Raw genomic sequence first — 21642 nt, 5'->3', positions numbered from 1 at the left:
ATCTCGCTCGCACACTACAGCTTAAAATTACTAGCGATAAGGTTTTCCGTGTTTTTCTTCTTCTTTTTCGTCCCGTCCGTCTTCGCCTTCACCTGCGACCGGACCTCATCCTGCAGCTGCGAAAAGAACGCCGTCGACGATTTGGACGGACCGGTGGAAGTTTCCGCCATTTGCTGCACGTTCTTTGCCTTCGTCACCTTCTTCAGCAGCGACGTTTGCAGCGCCCGGTTCTGCTTGGCCATGCCGCTCGCGCTGGCCTTTTCCAGCTGGCGCTGTTCGCGTTCCGTTTCGCGGCGGTACTTTTCCCGCTGGAAGCGCTTCTTCAGCCGCCGCTCGCGGTTCTGATCCGTCTTGGTGCGTTCGTCCTTGGACATGACGTCGCCCTTGGGTCGTCGGTGCACTTCCTCCGGGGCGAGCAGGGTGGCATCGCTCGTTGCCACGGGGGCAACCTCCTCCATGCTGATGGCGGGCGTGTTGGTGAGGATTTTCAGCTCCGGGGCGGCCGGTCGTGGCGTGTAGTGGAAGTTCGAGAGGGCATCGAGCTGGGCCAGTACCACCTTCATCATGCTCCGTATTTCCTTGTGCTCTTTCGGTTCCTCCTCTTCGCCTGCTTGCGCTGGAAAGAAACAAAAACCGTGTTGTGAGAATGTCGAATAATAATATTGAATACTGTTTGGGATGAAAATGACCAACACCACCCTTACCTGCAGCGTCCGGGTTTGCTAACTCGAGCTGTTTCAGATAGTCCTGCTCGTACACCTGCGCCAGCGACAGTTTGCTCTTCTCCCCATCCAGCACCAGCTGCTTCCGGTACTCGCGCGGATTGTCCGGCGGCCGCACCTTGCGCTCCACATCGTCAAACGCCTTGTTGCGGATGCGCTGCTTGATGATGTCCTCGAGGCGCATCGTCGTGTCCTCCGTCACGACCGGGGCCGGGCGGGTGGTGTGCTCGTACTGCAGCACCTCCTCCAGCAGCGAGTTTTTCGGTCGCGTTTCGGCCGAAATTTCACCCTTCAGCTGCCACGGTTTGTCCTTCAGCATGCCGGCTTCCATTTTGGAAATCTTCTCCTTCAGCTTCTCCTGCCGCAGCTCGTACGACGATTTTGGCCCGTCCGGAGCTTTCTCCTCCTCGCTATCACTCGTGTCCGGTTGATCGATCACTGCCTTTTTGGGCGGTTTTTCCGACCGAGGCGGAGACATGCCGTTTTCTTCTTTGTAGATTTCGTACCGCAGCTTCCGGTTGCGTTCCATTTCTGCCTCGTCGGAGAGCTCGCCTTCCTCTTCATCTTTCTGACCATCAGGACTTTCATCTTCATCTTCTTCATCGTCTTCATCCTCATCCTCCTCTTCCGCAGCACTAGCATCTTCCTCTTCCTCTTCTGCATCATCATCCTTCTCCTCCTCATCATCATCTTCATCCGTATCATCATCCTCATCTTCTTCGTCTTCAAAGAAGTCGGAATATTTCAAATCTGAAATATCGCCATCGTCCTGCAGGTGGAAAGAAACCGTTTAAATTCAAAATAATTTTCACCTATCATGGAGTTCCCACGTGCACACGTACCTCCCCAGTGTGTTCATCGAAATAGTCCACCTCGATCAGTGGATTCTTCTCCGCCAACCCGTACTGCCGGCGCCGTTCACGTTCATCCTCCTCGTCCAAAAACCGGGCCATATCGTCCAGCTTGAAGAACCGATCATCGACGACCGATTTTTTCCCTTTCGGTTGCTTTTTCTTCTTTTTGGCATTTTTGTCCTTTTTCTTGAGCTTTTTCGTCTTCTTTTCAGTTAACTCCTCGTCCGAATCCTTTTCTTCGCCGTCCTGTTCGTCCTCCTCCTCCTCCTCCGACTCCATCCCATCGCCATTCGCTTCATTTGCCTCGTCCGAATCGTCCATCTCCTCGCCGGACGAACCCGCCCCGGAATCATCCCCCACCTCCGATTGCGTTTTGGTGGTGAATGGTAGCTGCAAACGTTTCTCGTTTTTCGAAACCACCTCCAGAAACTTTTTCAAATCTTGATCGATAAAGTGATCGTTCTTCAGCTCCAGCTGCTGCCAGATCTGCTCGTCGTCCATCTCCTCCGTGACGAGCTCGTCCAGGTACGGCAGGGCCGGCCCATCCTGCGTGACGGTGGCATTTTTCGTGCCCCGATCGTAGATTTCCTTCACGAACTGCTTCAACTTTTTCGCCAGCGGTTTCTGCACCCTGAAACAGGTGAATGAATAGTTAAAGCGTGTGTTGTATTCCTGGACAACCACAACAATTCCAACACGGGTGCTTACTTCATAAAATTCTCCGGATGTTTGGTGTGCTTGCGGAACTCTTTCACGTACGATTTTAGGTCGAGCTGCGTGCCCGCCAGCAGCGGAGATGCCGTCGTTGCTTTAACCATTTTGTTACGACTGTTTTGTGTGCTGTAATTCCACTTAGAATGATTGTAGCGGCTCGAGCATTTCTGGAGCAATTTTGGCGAGGAAATGTGCTACGAACGCCGCACGTGTGTTTTGTGTTTTGACAGTTCGACAGTAAATAAACCCGGGCGGCAATGTTAGTGGCGGCTACCTAAGGTCGGCGGCTATTTTGATGCATTTGAAATGTTATTTAATTTTCGATTAAATTTGAAAAGGCGACTTGATCGAGCACATTCAAAGTATTGTTTTAAATACATTTATTTCTTAAAGTTGTGTTAAAATTTCCCTTTTCATAAAACAATTCCGTAAAATAGTTGACCAATTCATGTCCTTTGTACACACGCACACCACCAAACCGCACCTGCGCTCGTCGGTTTTGACAGCTGTCAGAACCGTCCTAGCTGCCGTCCGCTGCCCGCACCAAACAACACGCACGGCGGCGCGAGGAAAGTTGCCAAAGAAAACCCGCCCCCACCCCCAGGTGTGGTTCGAGGAAAATCGAACAATTTGCATGCTGTGTGGTTTTCGCGTACGCAACCATCATCAGCATCATCATCATCTGGCGCGCGCGTGTTCCCGTTCCCGTCGAGCGGTCGCGCACTATCCATCAACGCAACAGCAGCGCTTGTCCGGTGCCGCGATTGAAAAAGAATAAGGCACAACGCAGCCACCGCGCTCGTGTGTGTGTGGGTTTGTGTGTGTGTGCGCGTGTATCGATCATTGCGGCGCGTTCAGCCGGCAAACCTCCGCAACAGACAACGGGCGGCGATTATCATTTTGCGCCCCGCGGCCACACATTCCAGACGGACGTGTGTGTTGTTCGAATCGTCGTCGCTGTCGTGAGTCGCTTGTCGATGTGCAGCCCGCCCGGCGATCGATTTGGTCAGTAGCAAAAGGGAATTAAGGCCGAAAGCTGCCGTCGTCCCCCTGCTCCGTGTGCAGTTGTTTCGAGTTTACTGCAGCCAGAAGCAGTAGCAACCCCTCCTCGGCGGTGATTGAGACGAGCGCACGATTTCCTAATTAACTCCTTCCCGTTACCGGAAGCCCCCCCGCGTGTGTGCCCGTGGCTGCGTGCTAAAACAACTTACCACCATGACCAGTGACGCTTACCTGACCAAGGAGCATCTAGCCGGGTTCGATAATTATAAGGTAAGGACACTCCGCGTGGTCCCCTCTCGTTACATAAGTGGGGTCAGTTGGGGGAGGCGAGAAGAGGTGGCTTTGTTGGCCTTTTTCCCCCTGCGAACGAATCCGGTCAAACCAACTCGTGGCGTGCATCGTGAATGTCCTTGAGGTGGGCCCCCAGTCCGAAAGCGGCATCTTGTAATAGAAACGCGCGTCACAAGATGCTTTGTGCACGGCGATATCGACCAAATATCGTCCTTCCATAGCCGAACGGTGGACTACTATGTTTTCTATGACTCTATTTTTAGCCTATATAATTTGTCTGGCGTCTACTGGCGACTGGCGTTGAAGGCATTTGAAATGCTTTTTGGTAGATTGCTTTGGGTAGTAGGCGATGCAATTAATTGCGCGAACGCTATTTATCAACTGTATCTTGCTTCTCTATCCTCTACTCCCCCCATTTACGTGATAACTAATCAACAACATCTGTCCCATTTCAGTACAATGCCAAGGACACCTCACCGCTCAGTATTTACGTTATGCATCCGTTCTGGAACTGGCTCGTAGAGGTAAGCTCCGTCGTCTATCGTGTGCCCTCCTCCCTCAAAAACGCTTTGCATGCAGCAATGCCGCCTTCTAACACGCTCAAACAAATTTGGCAACACCCCGCTTAAATGTAAATATTAACGAATGCGCGCCAAGCTAGCGACGGATGAGTCGTAGCAGGGATGAAGCAATATCCCCCCCCCCCCACCCGCTCTCTCAATAAGTCGCTCCCTTATCGCTGATTAGACATGTCCGGTATGTCGGTCGGGGCCCTGTTATCGTTTTTCTTCGTACTGATAGACAACGCTTAAGAAAATGTGCCATAAATGGCGTTTTTGGGTAGCTCTCCCCTCCCCATCGAAAAAAGAACCCCAAAACAGTAATGTTCGATTGCATCATACACATAAAAACCCCTCTGCCCAACCGGTATCAACCTCCTGCTGTCGCTCGCACAGCCCTTTTACTACAGACTGATAAGAGGGAAGTAGTGTCGCGAAGGTATTGTTGCGATTAGAAATAGGATGCCGAAATTGCTGCCTCGAGCATAAAACCCGTATCTTACTGACCATTGTCATGCTTTTCCCTCCCACCGGCAGTACTTTCCAAAATGGATTGCACCGAACCTGATGACGTTTGCCGGCTTCCTGTTCACGGTGGCCAACTTCGTGATGCTGTCCTGGTACGATTGGGGCTTCTGGGCGAGCACGGATCTGGAAAACACCACACCCGTGCCGAACTGGTTTTGGGTCGTGGCTGCGGTCAACATCTTCCTCGCCTACACGCTGGACGGCATCGATGGCAAGCAGGCGCGAAGAATCAAACTGTCCGGCCCGCTCGGTGAGCTGTTCGACCATGGGCTCGACTCGTACTCGGCGTTCTTCATCCCCGCCTGTCTGTACAGCATTTTTGGGCGCGGCCCGACGTCGGTGCCGCCGATACGCATGTACTACATCATGTGGACGATCTTTTTCAACTTTTATCTATCGCACTGGGAGAAGTACAACACGGGCGTGCTGTATCTGCCCTGGGGGTACGATCTCGGCATGTGGGTAAGTGGGCAATCATTGCTTTTCGTTTATTGATAAAATTGTTTCTAAAAAAACACGCTTCTTTTTGCCGGGCAGGGTTCGGTGTTGATGTACCTAGCGACGTGGATGTTTGGCTATCAGCTGTGGAAGGTGGACCTGCCCTGGGGTGTATCGGCCGGTCAGCTGATGGAGCTGTGCCTGCACGTGAGTGCCATGTCCAATCTGCCGATGGTGGTGTACAACATGTACCGCTCGTACAAGGACCGCACCGGCAAGATGCGCACGATGAAGGAAGCGATGCGACCGCTGTTCACGTACGGCAGCTTCATGTTCGTCTGCCTGCTGTGGGTGTTTGTGTCGCCGAGCGACATCATGAACCGGGATCCGCGTGCGGTCTACATCATGACGGGGACCATTTTTAGCAACATTAGTGTGCGTATTTCATTTGTTCCTCACATTTGTTGTTTGCGGTTTGTTATGGATTCAAAATGTAACGGTTTTTTTTTAATTTCAGTGTCGATTAATTGTGTCACAAATGTCCAACACGACGGCGGAAACGTTCAACTGGATGACGGGCGTACTATGCGCGGCCATCGTAATGAGCCTCACGATGCCCCTGCTTGAACGACCGATACTGTACTTGCTCGTGATCGGATCCTCGCTAGCCCATTGGCACTACGGTTCCGGAGTGGTACGTACTGGTAGTTTGCAATATTGGTGAAAGCAATCCATTTTTTAACCACCCCAAATCTTTCACCTGTTACAGGTGCAGCAAATGTGTGTACACTTTAACCGACGGTGCTTTATGGTGACGAAACCGGAAGAATCCAAAGAATAGGAAACGCTGCTGTATGCTGTCTAGCAGCTGTTTGCTAAGTGTCCGACAGTGTGTAAGGTGTCAATTTGCGGTGGCACGCTACCGGGGGCTAAGAAGATCGTCCACCCCCCTCAAAGATCAATACCCAAGCGGCGCCACCAAAACAAGGCTTAACAAAGGGGGGCGTCGTTGGGTGTTTCATGTTGCTTCATGCCCTCGTTAAGCGGTCGGGTCCCTGGGCACGCACGTATTACAGTTGAATTTAATCGAAATACGCTTCTTTTTATTGATACTTGATGTTTTTGTTTGTTTGCTGCTGGTGTGGAAGTTAGCAAAGTGATCGCCATCACACCACAGCAACCAATGGCTTTAACTATCGAACGATCTATCACACAGCCTAATGTGTGTGTGCAGTGAGATTAAGCGCTGTTTATGGAATTGTGTAAAAGGAAGAATTATGTTGATGCAGGAATTAAGTTAGCAAAGTGATCGTCGCATTGGCCTAACAGGAGCCAAACAGTCAACCGCAGTACCATATCGCAGAGGTGAAAAAGTGAATTAGTATTACTAAAATGCACTCCCCCATACTGAGGCCGAGCGAAGTTAAGCAGCAACGGTATACCGATATATCATGACGCGGTATTTATCTCCCATCTACATACCTCACAATTTACTCTTTCTTAACTACTAACGAGCGGGTTTGTGTATGTTGAAACATACACACACATTTATAACGTGCTTCTCTACTAGTACCACTAATCGCTGTCTCGACATCACACCGGCTAATTATTGACACTGGTAAGCTGGCAAACTCCATTAACTTTAGCGTTATAAACCTCCAAAGAAGAAGTATGTTTAATGTCTAACCTATCTCCGCTTCCTGCGCTCTTCCGTGACATTGCACGCTCCGTTTTTGTAGTTAAACAGTACTAACAGTAACTTTACATTCTCTAAAACACTGGTAACGCATTTCTCTGTATGTACATATATATAATGCTCGCGTAAGAATTACATTAGCTCGTGCGTAAACCGCGAAAGTAAATGGAAAGGAGGACAGCGACTTTCGAGGAGGACAGCGTGTAATCAAAAAGCTATATCGCCATATCGCGAACGAATCAAAGAATTAGCCAAGCCGTCAGATTTACGCCTCCAAGCGTATGAGTAACGCCTAACTTTGCGCACGATTTGTCGTCAAATCACGTTCTCTGTGTACCCCGTGTTTCACAGTGTTTTTGTATAGTGTATGTATTTTACGCATTACGCGGGGCTGCAGATTTTTGCATTTTATAATCGTGACAATTTATTATTCAGACCGACCAACAAAAGGGGCAAGCAAGCAGAACTAAATTTACAGATCAAAAGCAGCATACGCAGACGCAGATTGACAGAACATTAGCATCTAATGAATTGTTGTTTTTTTTGAGGAATTATTATTTGTTCGATTGAAAATTAAAATAGAAAGAAGAACAAGTGGTGTACGTGTGTATGTGTTGTATGTATATGCCTTGCATATGCCGTGTCTCTGCTTGATGCGCTGTGTTACAGCGGACAGCACGTGTTTAACCAACCGTACGATCTCGTTTTGACACATCATGTTAACAGTCCCCGAGGGAAACGAGGGAAAACTAACGACAATAACGAGTAGACCCCCCCACAGAACGCGTTATGTATTTGCTGCCAACTTTGAACAGCAGTTACGTTGATATTACAGTTTGCGGCGTGCTCGGTTGCGTGTGGGTTTGCTAGCAAAGCTCTAGAAGCAAGAAGAAAACCGGTGCAAAACAACCCCCAAAACGTGTTGCTTGTAGCACGTGCAGCGAGAAAAGGAATTAGAATTATGTTAGTGAAATAAACGCAGTGACAAACAAAAAGAAAAAGATGATAAAGTGATGAAACGAAACCAAAACCAAGCGCCAGGAGCACGAGCTTTTGTAACGGCTGCTGCTAGGATAATTTTCTTATCATTTGCACACACACACACACATCACTCACAACATCACTCACAACATCCAACCGTCAACCCATCATTCGCACATGCTCCATATACACTGCTCTACAGGCACAGTGCCATAATGTACATCATTCTGTTCACGTATTTATGGATTTGTTTTTCATTTCCCCCTTTTTTTCACTAATTTTAACCCTGTACAAAGTTTCAATAGAAAACTGAGAATTTAATTTAATAACCGATTCTCTGTGTGTCTGCTTCCTTGTGCTGCGCTTGTTGTCTGCAGCTCATGCTAAGGAATTCAAAGAAAGGCAAGACGAACACGAAATAGTGCGGAAACCAAGCAGGAAGAGCTACCGTTTCCAAACTTGATCGAGGGTTTTATAGATATCGAGCGAGCGTGTGCTAATAAAAGGCAGATCAAACCAGACTTTACGTGTACTCCTACCAACATGACAACGCAACATGACAAAATGGAGTGTGCCGTTAGCCCGACGTATTTATGCGACTATAAATGTGTATATCAAACATTATTAAACCGACGTCAAATATAAAGGGGTGTCTCTCCTTAAGGTGCAGAAGCTAAGTTTAAAAAGAAAAATCACATTTTGTATTCCAACCCTACCAGCTTTTCGTTACGTGCTCGCGAAACTCTAACCCCAAAAAGCCCAAAAAGGCCCAGGCCAGTACAGTGTTTTCTTCTTCTATTAATATTATTATTATCTTCCGTACGTTGGTATTGAAGTCAATAAAAGTGAATAATTAATTTAAAACCACTTATTTCGTGCGTCTGTTTGTGTTTTAATTTATCTTTGCAGAGTATTTAGCGAAGCATTGTAAATGCTTTTTGAAGATCAAGTTTCGCACGCTGCAACCGGTGCTGCTAATTGTGCGAACCTTGTGATATGTGAATCTAATCCGTGTGAGCGAATTTCGTAGTGTCGTGATAGGACTGTTAACATGATAGTTGTACCTTATAAATTCCATTGACACTATTCTCTAGTATTCCAAATATATTTACTTAACAAAAGAGATCTAGAGAATTATAAACACCCAAACACTATTTGATCGTTTGACTGAGACGGAAATTTCCAAAAGAACTGCTATCCGCTCAGGTTTGACTTGGACTCCTTACTTTCTTTTTTTTTTTAAATTCTGATTTCGGTCCATTTCCGCGCACACGGTCCGGCCGGGCAACCAGTTTGTCCGGTAGCTTTTCTCCCATGCTCTCATTAACCCACTCGGATGCCGTTATGATCTGCTGTGTTCTAGGGCTGCTTGCCCGACATTCTGCCAATTCCCGTTTCGCCGGTGCAACGTCTTCTCCAAACACCGTCGTCTTCTCGACTAATTGCCAGACGCACGCCTTATGTACCAGCCTAAGACCATTGTGAAACCATTCGAAAATCTTAGTTCTTATGGCTGTGCTGAGCTGAGAAAGTCTCTCGTTGTTGATAATGGTATCGAACGAATCGGTTCGTGAAAGTGACACGGAATTACCCTGATTTTGCAAGAGAATGTCCTTTCTAATTGGAAATTATATGAATGTACAACTAGAATAATATGAAGAATATGAGAATATGAATTCGTATAAGGAAGATTTAAGCAATTTGAAAATTCCAAAAAATATATCAGAATTTAAGCAATTTTTTAAACATAAATATTAAATGTTATCCAATATCCTATACAAAATATCAACCTTACTGGGAGCTTTTTCCCCTGCATTTAGCACAATCTTACGCCTCTCTATTTACAGAATGATAGCAGAGTGGCAACGTTCTAACCGAGCAACCCCTACAATCACGATTAGATTTTCTTAATTTCCTCTAACACCCCTCCCACACCCTTGGACACCCCCAATAACCAGTTTGCTGTTTGTTTACTACTGCGTTCTTTTTTTTCACTATCACCGATCCTTCTCCAACTCACGATCGCGATCGCGGACCGGTGTACTGTGATTCGCTCTCGTCCATAAGCTCTCCGATGCGCTCCGATCACCTCACGCTCTTGTGTTTTGCTTTTTGGAGAATCTCGCTCTCTATGCTTTCATCCCTCTAGCACAAAACCCTCTCCGGGATGAAGCTGACCGTGCCCTGACTGACTGCTATCCCGCACAGCTCTGCCGAGCGCAGTCGCACATTGAACTTGAACCAGAAAAGAGCTACAGGGGCATCTCAGGCATCCAGTAAGAAAGCAACTTCCAACACACAACCCAGTAACTCACCATGCTACGATTTGCGCTGCTGTTCGTAGCGCTGGCGGCATTCGTGGCCGCCGGGCCTACGATAAGAAAGGATGAGGCGGCGAACGCCATAACGCCCTCCACGGAAGCCGTGGAAGTTGAAGTGAAACCAAGCGAGGAACCTGTCAAGCTTCCGGTCAGTAACGATGAGCCAGCGAACGATGCCACCAGTACCACCACGGCGAGCGAGACGAAACCCACGGAAAGCGTTTCCACCACAACGGTACCGTCGACAACGGGCGAAGCATCGCCATCGCCATCCCCAACCACCTCATCCTCGACCACCACGAAAGCACCCACCACGGCCGCTAGTGTGACGTCCTCGGTGCCAACGACCAAACCTCCCCGCAAGACGATCACGTTCGATCAGCGCCAGGAGGGGAAGTACAACATTCGGGCCGATTTGGAAAACTTTGTGATCGTGGTCGTACCGTCCGGTTCGTCGTCTGGCGCTTCCCTGCTCGATCTGCTGACCCGCTCCGCCCACAAGAAGGACGCCCTGCACCAAACGCGCAAAGCGTCGCACAAGCGCAAGCACCACAAAGCTCACTCGGCCGCCCAGAAGAAGATCGCCCAAGCGACGCCGGAGGTGATCGTGCTGGACGAAACGCACCAGCGGTCGGGCCAGCTCGAGACGGAAGAGTTCATCGAGGGCCGCACACCGTACAAGGTGGATCTGTCGAGCAGTGCGCGCAGTGTCGATGGGGCCGATAGTAATGACCATCACCACCATCAGGCAGCAGCAGCAGCAGGCAACAAACCATCATCGTTCACGTTCAGCCTGGAACCGTCGGTAGCGGCGAGCCGTTTGGTTCGCTTCCCGTCAGGTAACTATCCCCAGCCGCAGGCCGACGGGCGAGCGCTGCGGTTCGGCGGACATCCTAACACTAACACCCTGGCAGCCACCACCAGTAGCAATAATCCTAGCGGTAGTAGTACTAGTGCGACTAACAACCTGCGCCTACTTCTTCCTCCTGGTGATGGGGACAACGCGCAATCACGGCGTGACGGTAACTCCCTGCTAGTGCTTCGTCCGGGCAGCGGCAGCGACGGCGGTGCGATCGGGCGCGATGCCGACCCGGGTGACGAACGGCTGCAGTCGGCGGGCGGCTACCTTCCACCGGCCACCGTACTGGTCGAGCCTTACCATTCTTACCATGCACCTTCCTCCTTCGACAGCCTAGAGTACGAGCCGGCGCGCTCCGACGTGGACATGACGCAGCTGCAGCTCGAGCCGGACTACCGGGAGTACGACGAGCTGACGCCGATCGGGGACGAGACGGACGGTGGACTGGTGGTGGGGGATTGGGAGGAGCTGCGGCTACTCGGTGCCCAGGAGCAGTGCGGTCCGGACCGGAAGCGGGACAGTTACGGCGTGTGTCAGTTCGTGCAGCCGTGATCACAGTACGGTTGCGGAGCGGAGGCCTAGCGATTAAGGTTTTAGGTAGGTTTAAGGAGAGTTTGATGATGTTCGTTTGCTTAGGGAGGCACATTTGTACTGTGCGATGAAAACCCCGTTCCACTGTCAACTGTTTATTTATTGATGCCATTGTGCCAAATAAAAAGCCATATATGCTACTCCGGATCGGATCAGTTGTAATCAGTGTTATTTTTAGGATTAGCACAGAGGGCCTTGGAATCATTACGATTACCATTAACCGTAGCTTCTTCCGCACACGATCCACGGCAATTCCAGGCGCATCCGAACCATTGCCGACTAACCGAGCGCGTGCTGGAAAGCGCGATAATCGGAATGACGTCGTAGACCTAACGGGAGAACCTAACCTGAGGAGGGTCCGGGCCGAGTGGCGATCGGCACAGCGATGAGTATTTTAAGAACAATCTCTCAGTCTGTTGTACATCGTTCGCTCCAGAATCACGATTACGACCGAACAGTCGATGCCCGCTTTCACTGTACAATCTTCACACACACAGATCATCGTCATCATCATCGTCATCCTTTCGAGGATGATTAATTGCAATGCCCGATTACAACAAAACCGGCCCCGCGGCGAACCATCAACATTCGGTGTGAAGTTTCAATGGAAACAGAAGGTGCGAAGGAGAAGCAAACAGAACGCCGTGTCCACCGTGAGAAGGCAATTATATGCTAGAGAAACGGGAGCGATGCGACCAGAAACCCGCACCGCAATGGAATGGAATGGAAAGGTTCAAGGGGATCTCCCCCAACCCGGCCGGCCCTGGAGGAAGAACGGGAGAGTCCAGCGAATGAAGTTGCCGTACGACACACCGTACGAATATGCCGTTATATTCCGCGACCTACTTTTCCGGTGAATGTCGTCGTTATCGAGCGCATGTCGCATTTGATCCGCAGCGGGACAACATTTGTACGCCACGATCTGCCAGCTGGGCCCGAAAGGGGATATCTGGATGATATTGCTATTCGCGAAAGTGCTGAAAAGGTGAGGTCACAATTGTGGCAGCACATTGTGGTCGGTGAAGGTGTTCTTTTTGGGGCCATTAAGCATAAGTGATATTTGTTCTAATATTAGAATGATCATATTCAGAAGATCGCTACATACTTATTGGCCTATAAGCATTGTAGCTTTAAGGGTGTCTCGATGGTTAAATGGTTAAGTGCGAAAGTTCTTACAAGGTATGGACTTAGTTCGATTCTAATTGGAGGTCTCAGAATATCTCTAGTAGTAAACCTTGTTGATTGTAATAGCACCGGCATGATCGCTGCAGGTCGTTAAACCAAGGAGAGAGAAGCAACCCAAATGAGGAGAACTAAAACATAAAAAACATGAAGAAAAAGAAACTCTCCAAGAAGCATCTATGCTACTATTAAATGCAATATAGATTAAGTTTAATTGCACTCTCTTTAGCTCATTTTCTGTATTCTCAAACACCGTACCTCGTGAGTAGCCGGCCAATGCTCTTTCTGTGGTTTACATATACCCTCAGTCTCCACAATTATTGGCGTCATATAGAAGTTGAACCTCCAGAATAGAAGAAACCTCTCCAATGCGCATTCTCTGAGATATAGAGAGGCCCCCAAAGCCACCATCCAAAGTACCGTTTCGTTTAGTCGCAGATACAAACCTAGGAGATCACCTTTTGACGATGAAGCATCGTGACAGCTTCCGGGGAAGGTCACCGTTCCATCAATGATATCTTCTAAATGATTTCCTGTAAGCCCCAGCAACGAAACTCCGATCGACTCCGATATACTTGTCAGGTTTTAAAGACGCTTTCGGAGGATTTTTGTTTTTGACCAGATCGGCACCTTAAAAGTAACCTCAATCCGCAAAGTCCTCCGGATGGTGTCAATTATCGTGTGGTCTGGAGAGTGATTCTGTGAATCTCTCTTCTATCTCCTCCCCGCCCACCAAAAAAAATCAACAAAAACGTATGCCATAGTTTAGGTGAAAACGAAAAAAAAAGTCCGAAACACCTCACTAAGATGTTCTTCTTGCGATCGATCTTCAATCCTAGAAACAAACGAACACGCTTTCACGTACGTGCGGCTCAAAACAAACACTGAACTGGAAAGAGAAATAGAGAAAAAACGGCAAAGAAACGGTTAGTTTCGTTGACCCCGGGGCCGCAGGTCCGAGTCTGCCTATGTACAGAGTGACAGGGGTGGGGTGACGATTAAGTGCAGGTAGACTGCCCGTGGCCAGTCCCTCCCAGGGGGTGGGATGGGGATGGGTTCAGCTTCTACGGTGTAACCTGTTCGGCCTCTGAGATCGTCGGATCAGGAGGAAGGGGAGGAGAAGGAGGCAGAGGAGGAGTAGGATGCGATTCTTTGGACCTCTTCTCCACATCTCCACATGTGGGACGGTGATCGGTTATGCTTTCTCTCGGTCTCGAGAGCAGTTGGAATGATGAGATCTCTAGCCTATCGTATTGAATCGTCTTTTGTCTCTCAATTGAGACTGACCCTTTGGGGTGAAATGGTATGAGGGGGCCTGGGGGTTTTGTGTTGGTTGAAGGTGATGGACAGCAAGGGCCGAGAAGCATCGATTACTGCTGAGCCGTTCTGAGCTGTGAAAGTCGTAGGATGCTGTGTAGTACAGTGCGGTACAGTCTAGATGTTGCACCAGTGCGCAGTCACGTATTACGATCATCTTCTATAGCTTTTTAAGTGAAGAAATGTACAGTCTCTCCCCGTGATACGCGGATAATACGTTCCGGAGACTCGGATTTTCGCGCAAGTTGAATATCACATTTTACAGCCAAAATATACTTGATTAATGATGATGTTTGATTGGATTTAGTTAATTTATGTAATTTATTACGTAGTTGATGCAATTGGTGTAGAAAAAGGGGCTATTTATGTTTTTGTTAATGATTTAAAACTTAAAAAAAAGCAAATTATATTTCATTTCACAATTTATAACGAAAATTGTACTGATTTGACATCTGATCTGTCAAAAATAAAAATTCGCGTAACTCCAATTCGCGTAACTCGAGTGTCGCGTATCTCGGGGGAAAACTGTAATTCTTTCTTTCTTACCATTTTATGTAGTACATCTTATGCACTTATTATTTACTTTCTTTACTATAAAGATTTAAATGATAGTTTAAATTTTTAATTTAATGCATGTTTTGAGTTTGAGTATACGTTTGTCTAATTTAATTTTGATATCAATTAAAGTCGCTATCAGCATTCTTACCGTGCATTACCTAATTTTTTTTTTTAAAAAAAAGCTATTTTAAAGTTAAAAATATAAATAGCAGAAGAGCAATTACAAAATTTATAAAATTTCGATAAGTAATAGGAGAGGCTAATAAATATTTTTAAAATGAATAATCAACCAAAAAATGTTGAAAAACAGAACATAAAATTTAGGACATTATCGAGATCATTCCGACAAAACATCAATATAAATTGTGTACAAAATGTTGAAATGATAAACCACCACAATGTGACAATACTTATTTTTATTAGATTTGTCACTCCAACAACTGACCAGCCCTGTACATAACAATCCAGTCCAGCTCCAATCGAAGTACATAAGCAAACCAGAATATGCCCCCGAATAAGGCCCCCGGCCATCCTGGCCGATCCTCCACAGAATTGCACGTGAGATTCAACATTTTATGGCGGTGGCAGTGGAAAGGCAAGCGAAGAAAGCGCTTTCACGAGAGCGAGGTTAGCGTTCTTTCAGAGAACGGGAAAATCACACACAACTGCACACATACACACATCGCAAGACCCAAAACAACCGGGTTGTCCCGTTGTGGTCCATCGCTAGAACCTTCACTCCAAATCGGGCTGCGTTCGGAGCAGCATCTCTCGTGGCAAAAGCTCCCCAAGCTTAGGAGTTTAGTGATCCTCGTCCTGCGTGTGTGTGTGTTTGTTTGTGTGTGTCTGTTTAGTTTGTAGTTAGTTGCAACATGAATCGACCTACGAGTGGCCATCGATTGGTAGCATTTCTGCTACCACTTTTGCTCGCCCAAACCGCAGTTCGAATCCATTCCCTACCCATCCCGAGCATACTCGACGATGACAGTGATTACGATGATAGCTACGAATACGACTACGACATAGTGTTCGATCAGCGCCAGAACGGAACGGCCAACGTACACGTGTCGGTCGATGGGGTAATGCTAGCGCTCCCCGCACCAGAAATGCCACCGTCCGCTTCGCTTGCCGGGGCGACCCTGCTGGATCTGTTCGCGTCACAGCTTGCAGCGGCCGGTGATGGATCCGAAGACGACAGCTCGGAAGAAGCGTACGGTACCATATCGGGATCGTCCTCTTCTTCCTCCACTGGCACGAGCTCGCCGTCTACGACTACTGCGGCCTCCCTCAGTACTACCACAACGACGGTGGCTCCCTCTGCCAGCCCCTTGATCGCTAGTGATCCCTTCCCGTATCAAGCATTGCCTGCGAATCTTCCCGCCAGCCTGCTCGGCCAGGGACTGTCGTTCTTTTTCAACCCAAAACAGGGCGAAATTCCGTTCCGTCTTAATGCCGGCGGTGGGTCGACGAAACCGGCTGCTGCTGCCATTCCGATCGTGATAACCAAGCTGGACAAAGCGCCCGGCGTGAGGGATACAGAGTCGGCCGAATCGAACGAGGATAGCCGTGAGGTTGAGGAGCCGGCAGTGCAGCAAACGGCCAGCAAACAGCAGGGCGGAAAGAGGAAGCGCAAGCATAAGCGGAAGTAAGGATCGTTGGTCAATGCATGAAATACTAAGTGTGATATAGGTATATTTATTAATGACTGCTTCTTTTATTTGTTTATTCACAAGGTACAAGGTGCGCGTGGCCAACCTGCTGAGACCGTTGCTGAAGCGAACTGTTCTTGTACAGTGAGGTGCCTTCCGCTTTTCTGGAATAAGTTTGTGATAAGACACGTTTCTACTGGGGACTCCTTGAGGACTGGGATCGCAATGCTCAACTAACCTTAAAGCATTAAGCAACAATGCATTTACGCTAATACTTATATCCAGTATTTCAGCTGCGGGGTAAAATACGTAAATAAAGCAATTAAACATAAGTAGTAATAAAGATGTGTCATAAATTAATGAACCTGGATTGTAGAACGAAGAAAATAGCTAGACTTTCGCGAATACCCCTTGGCGGGGTCTATGGCACAACACAGCTGCTGTAGCTTAAGCGAGGAACCTGTTTCTTCTGATTTCACACTCCTGACGCTGCTCCCTGTCTCCGGCTTAGTTCCTCTTTGGTCCCATCGAATCTGGTTTCTAACCGTTAACGCAATACGAGCCGAAATGACAAGAACTGGGTCAAGTTTGGTTTTGGGAAGCGTAAGCGTAATCTTTTCGCATTGAAATTGGACTAAAACTGAGTGTTAGGAAATGAAGATAACATGATAAAGGGGATAAATTATAACGAAACCCCAAACATTTATCCAATGAGATATTTAAATCTTTTAAAGTTGAACATCTTTTTAACCATAAACAGCAAAAATTGCTTAAAATCTATTTTTTTTTTGAAACAAACTTTCCCTTCAGATGCACTTTATGATGATTTAAGCTACTACTATTCATATAGAAATTAAATAAATTCATTTAATACTTATCTTTCTTCATCTTCCCATATTATCTCTTTTTCACTCATTTTCTCCCCTTTTTATTCATTTCTTCTTGATGGACTTCTCTTTTTTCATCTTATTTTTCTTTCTCATATTCTATTTCACCCTCATATACTAGCCATTTTTTTATTTTATATTTTTCCTTACTTTTCCCTCCTCTTTTGCCAAATGCAAGCGCCTGTCCCCTTGAATGATCTAATCCCTTATTTGACTTGATATATTTCATCTTAGACATAGAAAAGAAATAATATTTTATAATATATTTTATAATATGCTTCACATTCCTTTAAGACGTTTTAATTTATTCTCCTTTAATAAATCTCCTTATTAATCATTTAAATCTAATTAAGAAAAATGTTTTACATCAACAATACTGAGTTTTTGTTATGTTGACTCAATCATACGATATCTCGTTTTAAGTTTCAAAAACAAAACGTTGGACAGTTTTTTTTTTCATTTCCAATTAGTATTCACGCCAAACTGCGACGGAAAATAGACAATCGATCGCCTTCCTCAATGAGACCTTGACTCAAACTTTACATCTTACGTATAGCTTTTGAAACTGCTATTCATAAAGAATTCATGGATATTTTTTCCTACTACTACAATACAATTTAACGCCATTCTGTTATCATCTTCTTTTCATTTCGTCTAATTGGCGTAACCGTTTACACTACCCTACTCCAACCACATTGCAACGATCACTTAATTAACCATGAAATTGACATCCCCTTTAACGGCTTAATCAATTCTGCCGCGAGAACTACGGCCAACTCAACAACTCCCTAACAATTGCGAAGGACACGCACACGCTCATTGCCCGAGTCGTAAAACCAAAACTATTCCCCCCCTAACGGAGGCGCAACCGTTTACGATCCGATCTTGTGCAGCATGCAGCAAAGGGGGTTCGCATGTCACGCATCATTCGAGTCACCTGTTTTGGGTTTCTCTTTCCATTCGGTTTCCCTTCGGCATTGGATGGCATTTCTTTGTGTCGCCAAAGACACGCTTTGTGGATGGTTTTGGGTTGTGTGTTGGTAGTCTGCCGTCTGTTTGTTTGCCTGGTTTCTCCACGTTTACGGGGAGCGGACGGCGGAAGCGGTCACGTATTTGAAATGGTATTTCAACCCATCAATCGATTCCGGTACAGTGTTGAGTATGGTTATGAGTGTAATGTGCTGTTAAAGTGTTTGAAATGAAATGTACCATTAAAATCATCCAAATTCGATTCCAAATTTAATCGTCAGCTTTATAAAATACTGCTTAATTATCGTGGGCGGCGTCAACAATTGTCTATTTAATGCAATTGTTTTTCAATCATGCAGTCCAAGATGTGACCATTATATTAGAACCTTTCTGGTTTCCTTTCTGTGGAAAAAGGCGGTTTGTATACATGCCATATTGATCATACTCGATGGATACGAAACGTTCTACGAAATCCCATAGGGGATGAAACTGGCTATGTGAATAAAAAATGGAAAGAAAATCCAAATTAACCGAATTTTTTACTCCTATTGGAGTAAGGACAATACTTTAGTGGAGTTTAGAATTGGTGGCATGGACATGGACGTAAAAACACGTTAAATTAAGTTCCTTATTGATTACCTCGTAGCAGGTAGTCTCACTTGTTTAATGGCTTGAATACAAGATGAGCGTATCTTTCACGCTTGTACGAAGGGGATTAAAGGCATTTTTATAGTATTTTTGCACACAATGTTGAAATGAATAATTTAATTATAATTTTTCAATCTGTTCTGTTGATCACCTATTCTGGAGACTGCAGTTTTGAATAATAAATGTTATAATAAATTAATTTTATTTAAAACTTAACATAGAACTTCTCTGATTCAAATAAAACTCACTATGTTAGCACACTGTGTACGCGAGATGAACTTTTGTCTTTTTCCTCTTTTTCTCTCTCTCTCTTTTCTCTCTCTCTCTATCCCTTTCACTGAAACACCCGAAAGTGTTTGTTTCTCGATGCCGTCGTGCCTTTGTCTATGTCTCCGACGTTCCCAATTTTTCGAGCAAGAGGTTAAGATAGGGGCAGCCCCAAACCCCATCGCGACCGTTGTCATCACCAAGGGAATGGAACGACGCACGCGATCAACGCCAAAATTGAAACTGATCGCCGTCATCCGTCGAGCTGCTGCCGAACTGTTCGGACATTGGGCCGCTCGTGATCGGTGTCCGCGCGCGCGTGTGTGTAGATAGTGTGAATCGGTAAGCCCCTCAAACGCCCTCGGCTAATTGTGTGAATGTGAATTAGCACCCTATTTTCTCCCTTTCCCGCTCGCAAAAACAGGCGTATGACTGCTCCGTTCTGTGCCCAAGCAAAAGCAGCGCAATGTCGAAGGTGAGACGGCGTGACGTACTGTTGATAGCGATTTTAGTGCTCCAGTTGCTGCTGCCGTTAGATGCGCGCCGACACGGCGACGGATCAGTGCGCTCGATCGTGCGAGCCGCTCAGCTGGCAGCGAAAGTGAAACGAGAAAGTGGCAACGATCGGATCGAACCGCAGAGTGACGATGGGGATGATGACAAGGCCGACGAGATTATCTACGACCAGCGGCAGGGCGCTGGGGAAACCAACATACGGCTGAGCATTAAGAACTTTCAGCTTCAGCTGCCGGAATCGGAGCTGAAGCGTTTGCAAAGCTCCGACATGGTACGATTGATCCAGAACTCGGTGCTACGTTTGTTTGGCATTGGGGAGGGAAGTGATCCCGAACCGGAAGCAACCTCGCGTAGTCCCCCGGTCGCCGAGCAGCCGGCCTCTACCGAGCGGCAACCGGTCGAGAACTTTGCCCAATCGCTACCGGAACTGGTTACCTCGATGCTGCAGGTGAACGGGACCAACGTGCCGGCCAAGTTCTTCCTCGAGATCAGTGACTTTCTGATGAACACGAATGACAATGACGCGGTGGATGATATGCGTGTGGAGACGAATCACAACCAGCAGCAGCAACTGGAGCAGCAGCAGCTGGAGCAACAGTTGCATCGGTTTCAGCAGCAGCAGCAGCAACACCACGAGTCACCTCCCGAGCAGCCAGCGGATGGGTCACACTTTGGCACGGAAGAGATCACGATCGAGCGGTTAGAAAACACGACCAACGTGAGGAACCAAACCATCACCATTAGCAAGAAGCGGCATCAGCTGGGACCGCTGCCGACCGATGGCAGTGCGCTGGAAACGGTCAGCAAGGAGAACCATCACACGTTCAACACGACCCGGAACGCTACCGAATCGTCGGACCGGTTCGTTCAGACGAAACCGATACGGCTGGAAACGGTGCGACGTGTGGTGGTTTCTACGAACGAGCCGCTTCAAACGCTACGGGAAAAGGTCATCTGGAAGGTGGAGCAGCAGCAGCAGCAGCAGCAGCCATCGGAGGTGGCTGGAGATGGGACGGCTGCTGGTGGACACTAACGGGACGGGGGTCCGCGATGGGTGGTGTGTGATGAGTGAAAGCTATCATCTGATATTTCACACATAGAGTTAGTGTGTGCTCGGAATGCATATGTGTGACAGGTTATTCTGTTTCTTCTTCGTCCGGGTCTATTTTAGGTTTTGGTGAGTGTAAATTTTGTGTCACGGTACTGGACCGTCTTTTTGTGTGATGGAGAGAATTGAACCACGTCCTAGCCCTAGCAGGAGCAAGATCGTCTACCATTCGGCTGTCTCGAAGTGACAATTATAGAAGCAATTTAAGACAGTATGATAGGATGGATGGTAGTCATGCACAAGCTTAAAAATTGATTAAAATCAATTGAAGTTGGTGAAATCGAAGAAATTAATATTTTAATTTGGATCACTCAAAAAGCCATACACAAAAGCACAATAAAATCGAAATGATTTCAACGTTAAAAATAGATTTTCTTCTTATTTATCTTTAAACTCGTGATCCTAGATAACCTTCGTAAACTAAGCTTCAGTATTGGCAAATATTAAAATATGGACAGGAATGGATAGCTTAAATAAGGAGTTGGGAAGGTGATGCTTAGGAGCGATGTATTTCATTTTATAAGAAAAAATGAAAATTGATGTTTTTTATTTCTAAATCCAGTTAAGTCTTTCATTTCATAAAGGTCGAATCTCTAAGTATGGATATTTCAGGATTTATCAATATTTAAATATTCATGGATCTTGAACACATGTATGAAGATTCTTTAAACAAGGATTACAAAAAAGGACACAAACAAAGATTCAAATGTTATAATTTTACACGATTTTAAGGTGAAATTTGAATGACCCCTATGAATGGTAAATGGTGTTCTGGTGGGGGGGGGGGGGAGGGGGGGTGGTAGCGGCAATAATTTGGCTTTTGGGAGTTTGAACGCCGTAGGGGGGCCCTACGATCATCAGTCACAGGGTGTAAAATTGATTCGCCAGCCTCGGGGCCCCAACGTCAATCCTTCCGGGGGCCCTTGTCGCCAGTACTCTGTCCATACGGCATACTATAGAATGGCGATCTACGGGGCCCCTTAA

At 46.9% G+C, this 21642-nt stretch overlaps 5 protein-coding genes across 5 annotated transcripts; 4 read left to right on the top strand and 1 right to left on the bottom strand.

Moving 5' to 3' along the window:
* Positions 1–3: 3 nt before the first annotated feature.
* LOC120957524 (U3 small nucleolar ribonucleoprotein protein MPP10) lies at positions 4–2526 on the bottom strand. Its single transcript, XM_049609416.1, has 4 exons — positions 2285–2526; positions 1565–2207; positions 705–1491; positions 4–616 (listed from the first exon to the last, which is right to left on the bottom strand). Exons 1-4 carry the CDS (start codon positions 2392–2394, stop codon positions 15–17), a joined length of 2142 nt encoding a protein of 713 aa, XP_049465373.1. The 5' UTR covers positions 2395–2526; the 3' UTR covers positions 4–14.
* A 257-nt stretch (positions 2527–2783) lies between these two features.
* LOC120957557 (ethanolaminephosphotransferase 1) lies at positions 2784–8657 on the top strand. Its single transcript, XM_040379822.2, has 6 exons — positions 2784–3562; positions 4039–4107; positions 4681–5133; positions 5209–5544; positions 5627–5803; positions 5879–8657. The coding sequence occupies exons 1-6, from the start codon at positions 3506–3508 to the stop codon at positions 5948–5950; spliced, it is 1164 nt and encodes a 387-aa protein (XP_040235756.1). The 5' UTR covers positions 2784–3505; the 3' UTR covers positions 5951–8657.
* A 1327-nt stretch (positions 8658–9984) lies between these two features.
* Positions 9985–11704, top strand: LOC120958668 (uncharacterized). The gene has a single exon (XM_040381623.2). The coding sequence runs from the start codon at positions 10103–10105 to the stop codon at positions 11516–11518; it is 1416 nt and encodes a 471-aa protein (XP_040237557.2). The 5' UTR covers positions 9985–10102; the 3' UTR covers positions 11519–11704.
* A 3625-nt stretch (positions 11705–15329) lies between these two features.
* On the top strand, positions 15330–16606 carry LOC120959499 (uncharacterized). The gene is made up of 2 exons (XM_040382937.2): positions 15330–16259; positions 16348–16606. Exons 1-2 carry the CDS (start codon positions 15487–15489, stop codon positions 16409–16411), a joined length of 837 nt encoding a protein of 278 aa, XP_040238871.2. The 5' UTR covers positions 15330–15486; the 3' UTR covers positions 16412–16606.
* A 2525-nt stretch (positions 16607–19131) lies between these two features.
* LOC120959220 (uncharacterized) lies at positions 19132–21235 on the top strand. The gene is made up of 2 exons (XM_040382472.2): positions 19132–19376; positions 19459–21235. Exon 2 carries the CDS (start codon positions 19501–19503, stop codon positions 20581–20583), a length of 1083 nt encoding a protein of 360 aa, XP_040238406.2. The 5' UTR covers positions 19132–19376; positions 19459–19500; the 3' UTR covers positions 20584–21235.
* Positions 21236–21642: the final 407 nt, after the last annotated feature.

The sequence above is a fragment of the Anopheles coluzzii genome, chromosome 3, assembly GCF_943734685.1.
Source record: "Anopheles coluzzii chromosome 3, AcolN3, whole genome shotgun sequence".
Lineage (NCBI taxonomy): Eukaryota > Metazoa > Arthropoda > Insecta > Diptera > Culicidae > Anopheles > Anopheles coluzzii.
Note: the sequence above shows the minus strand (reverse complement) of the source record. Positions and strands in the feature narration are given on the sequence as shown.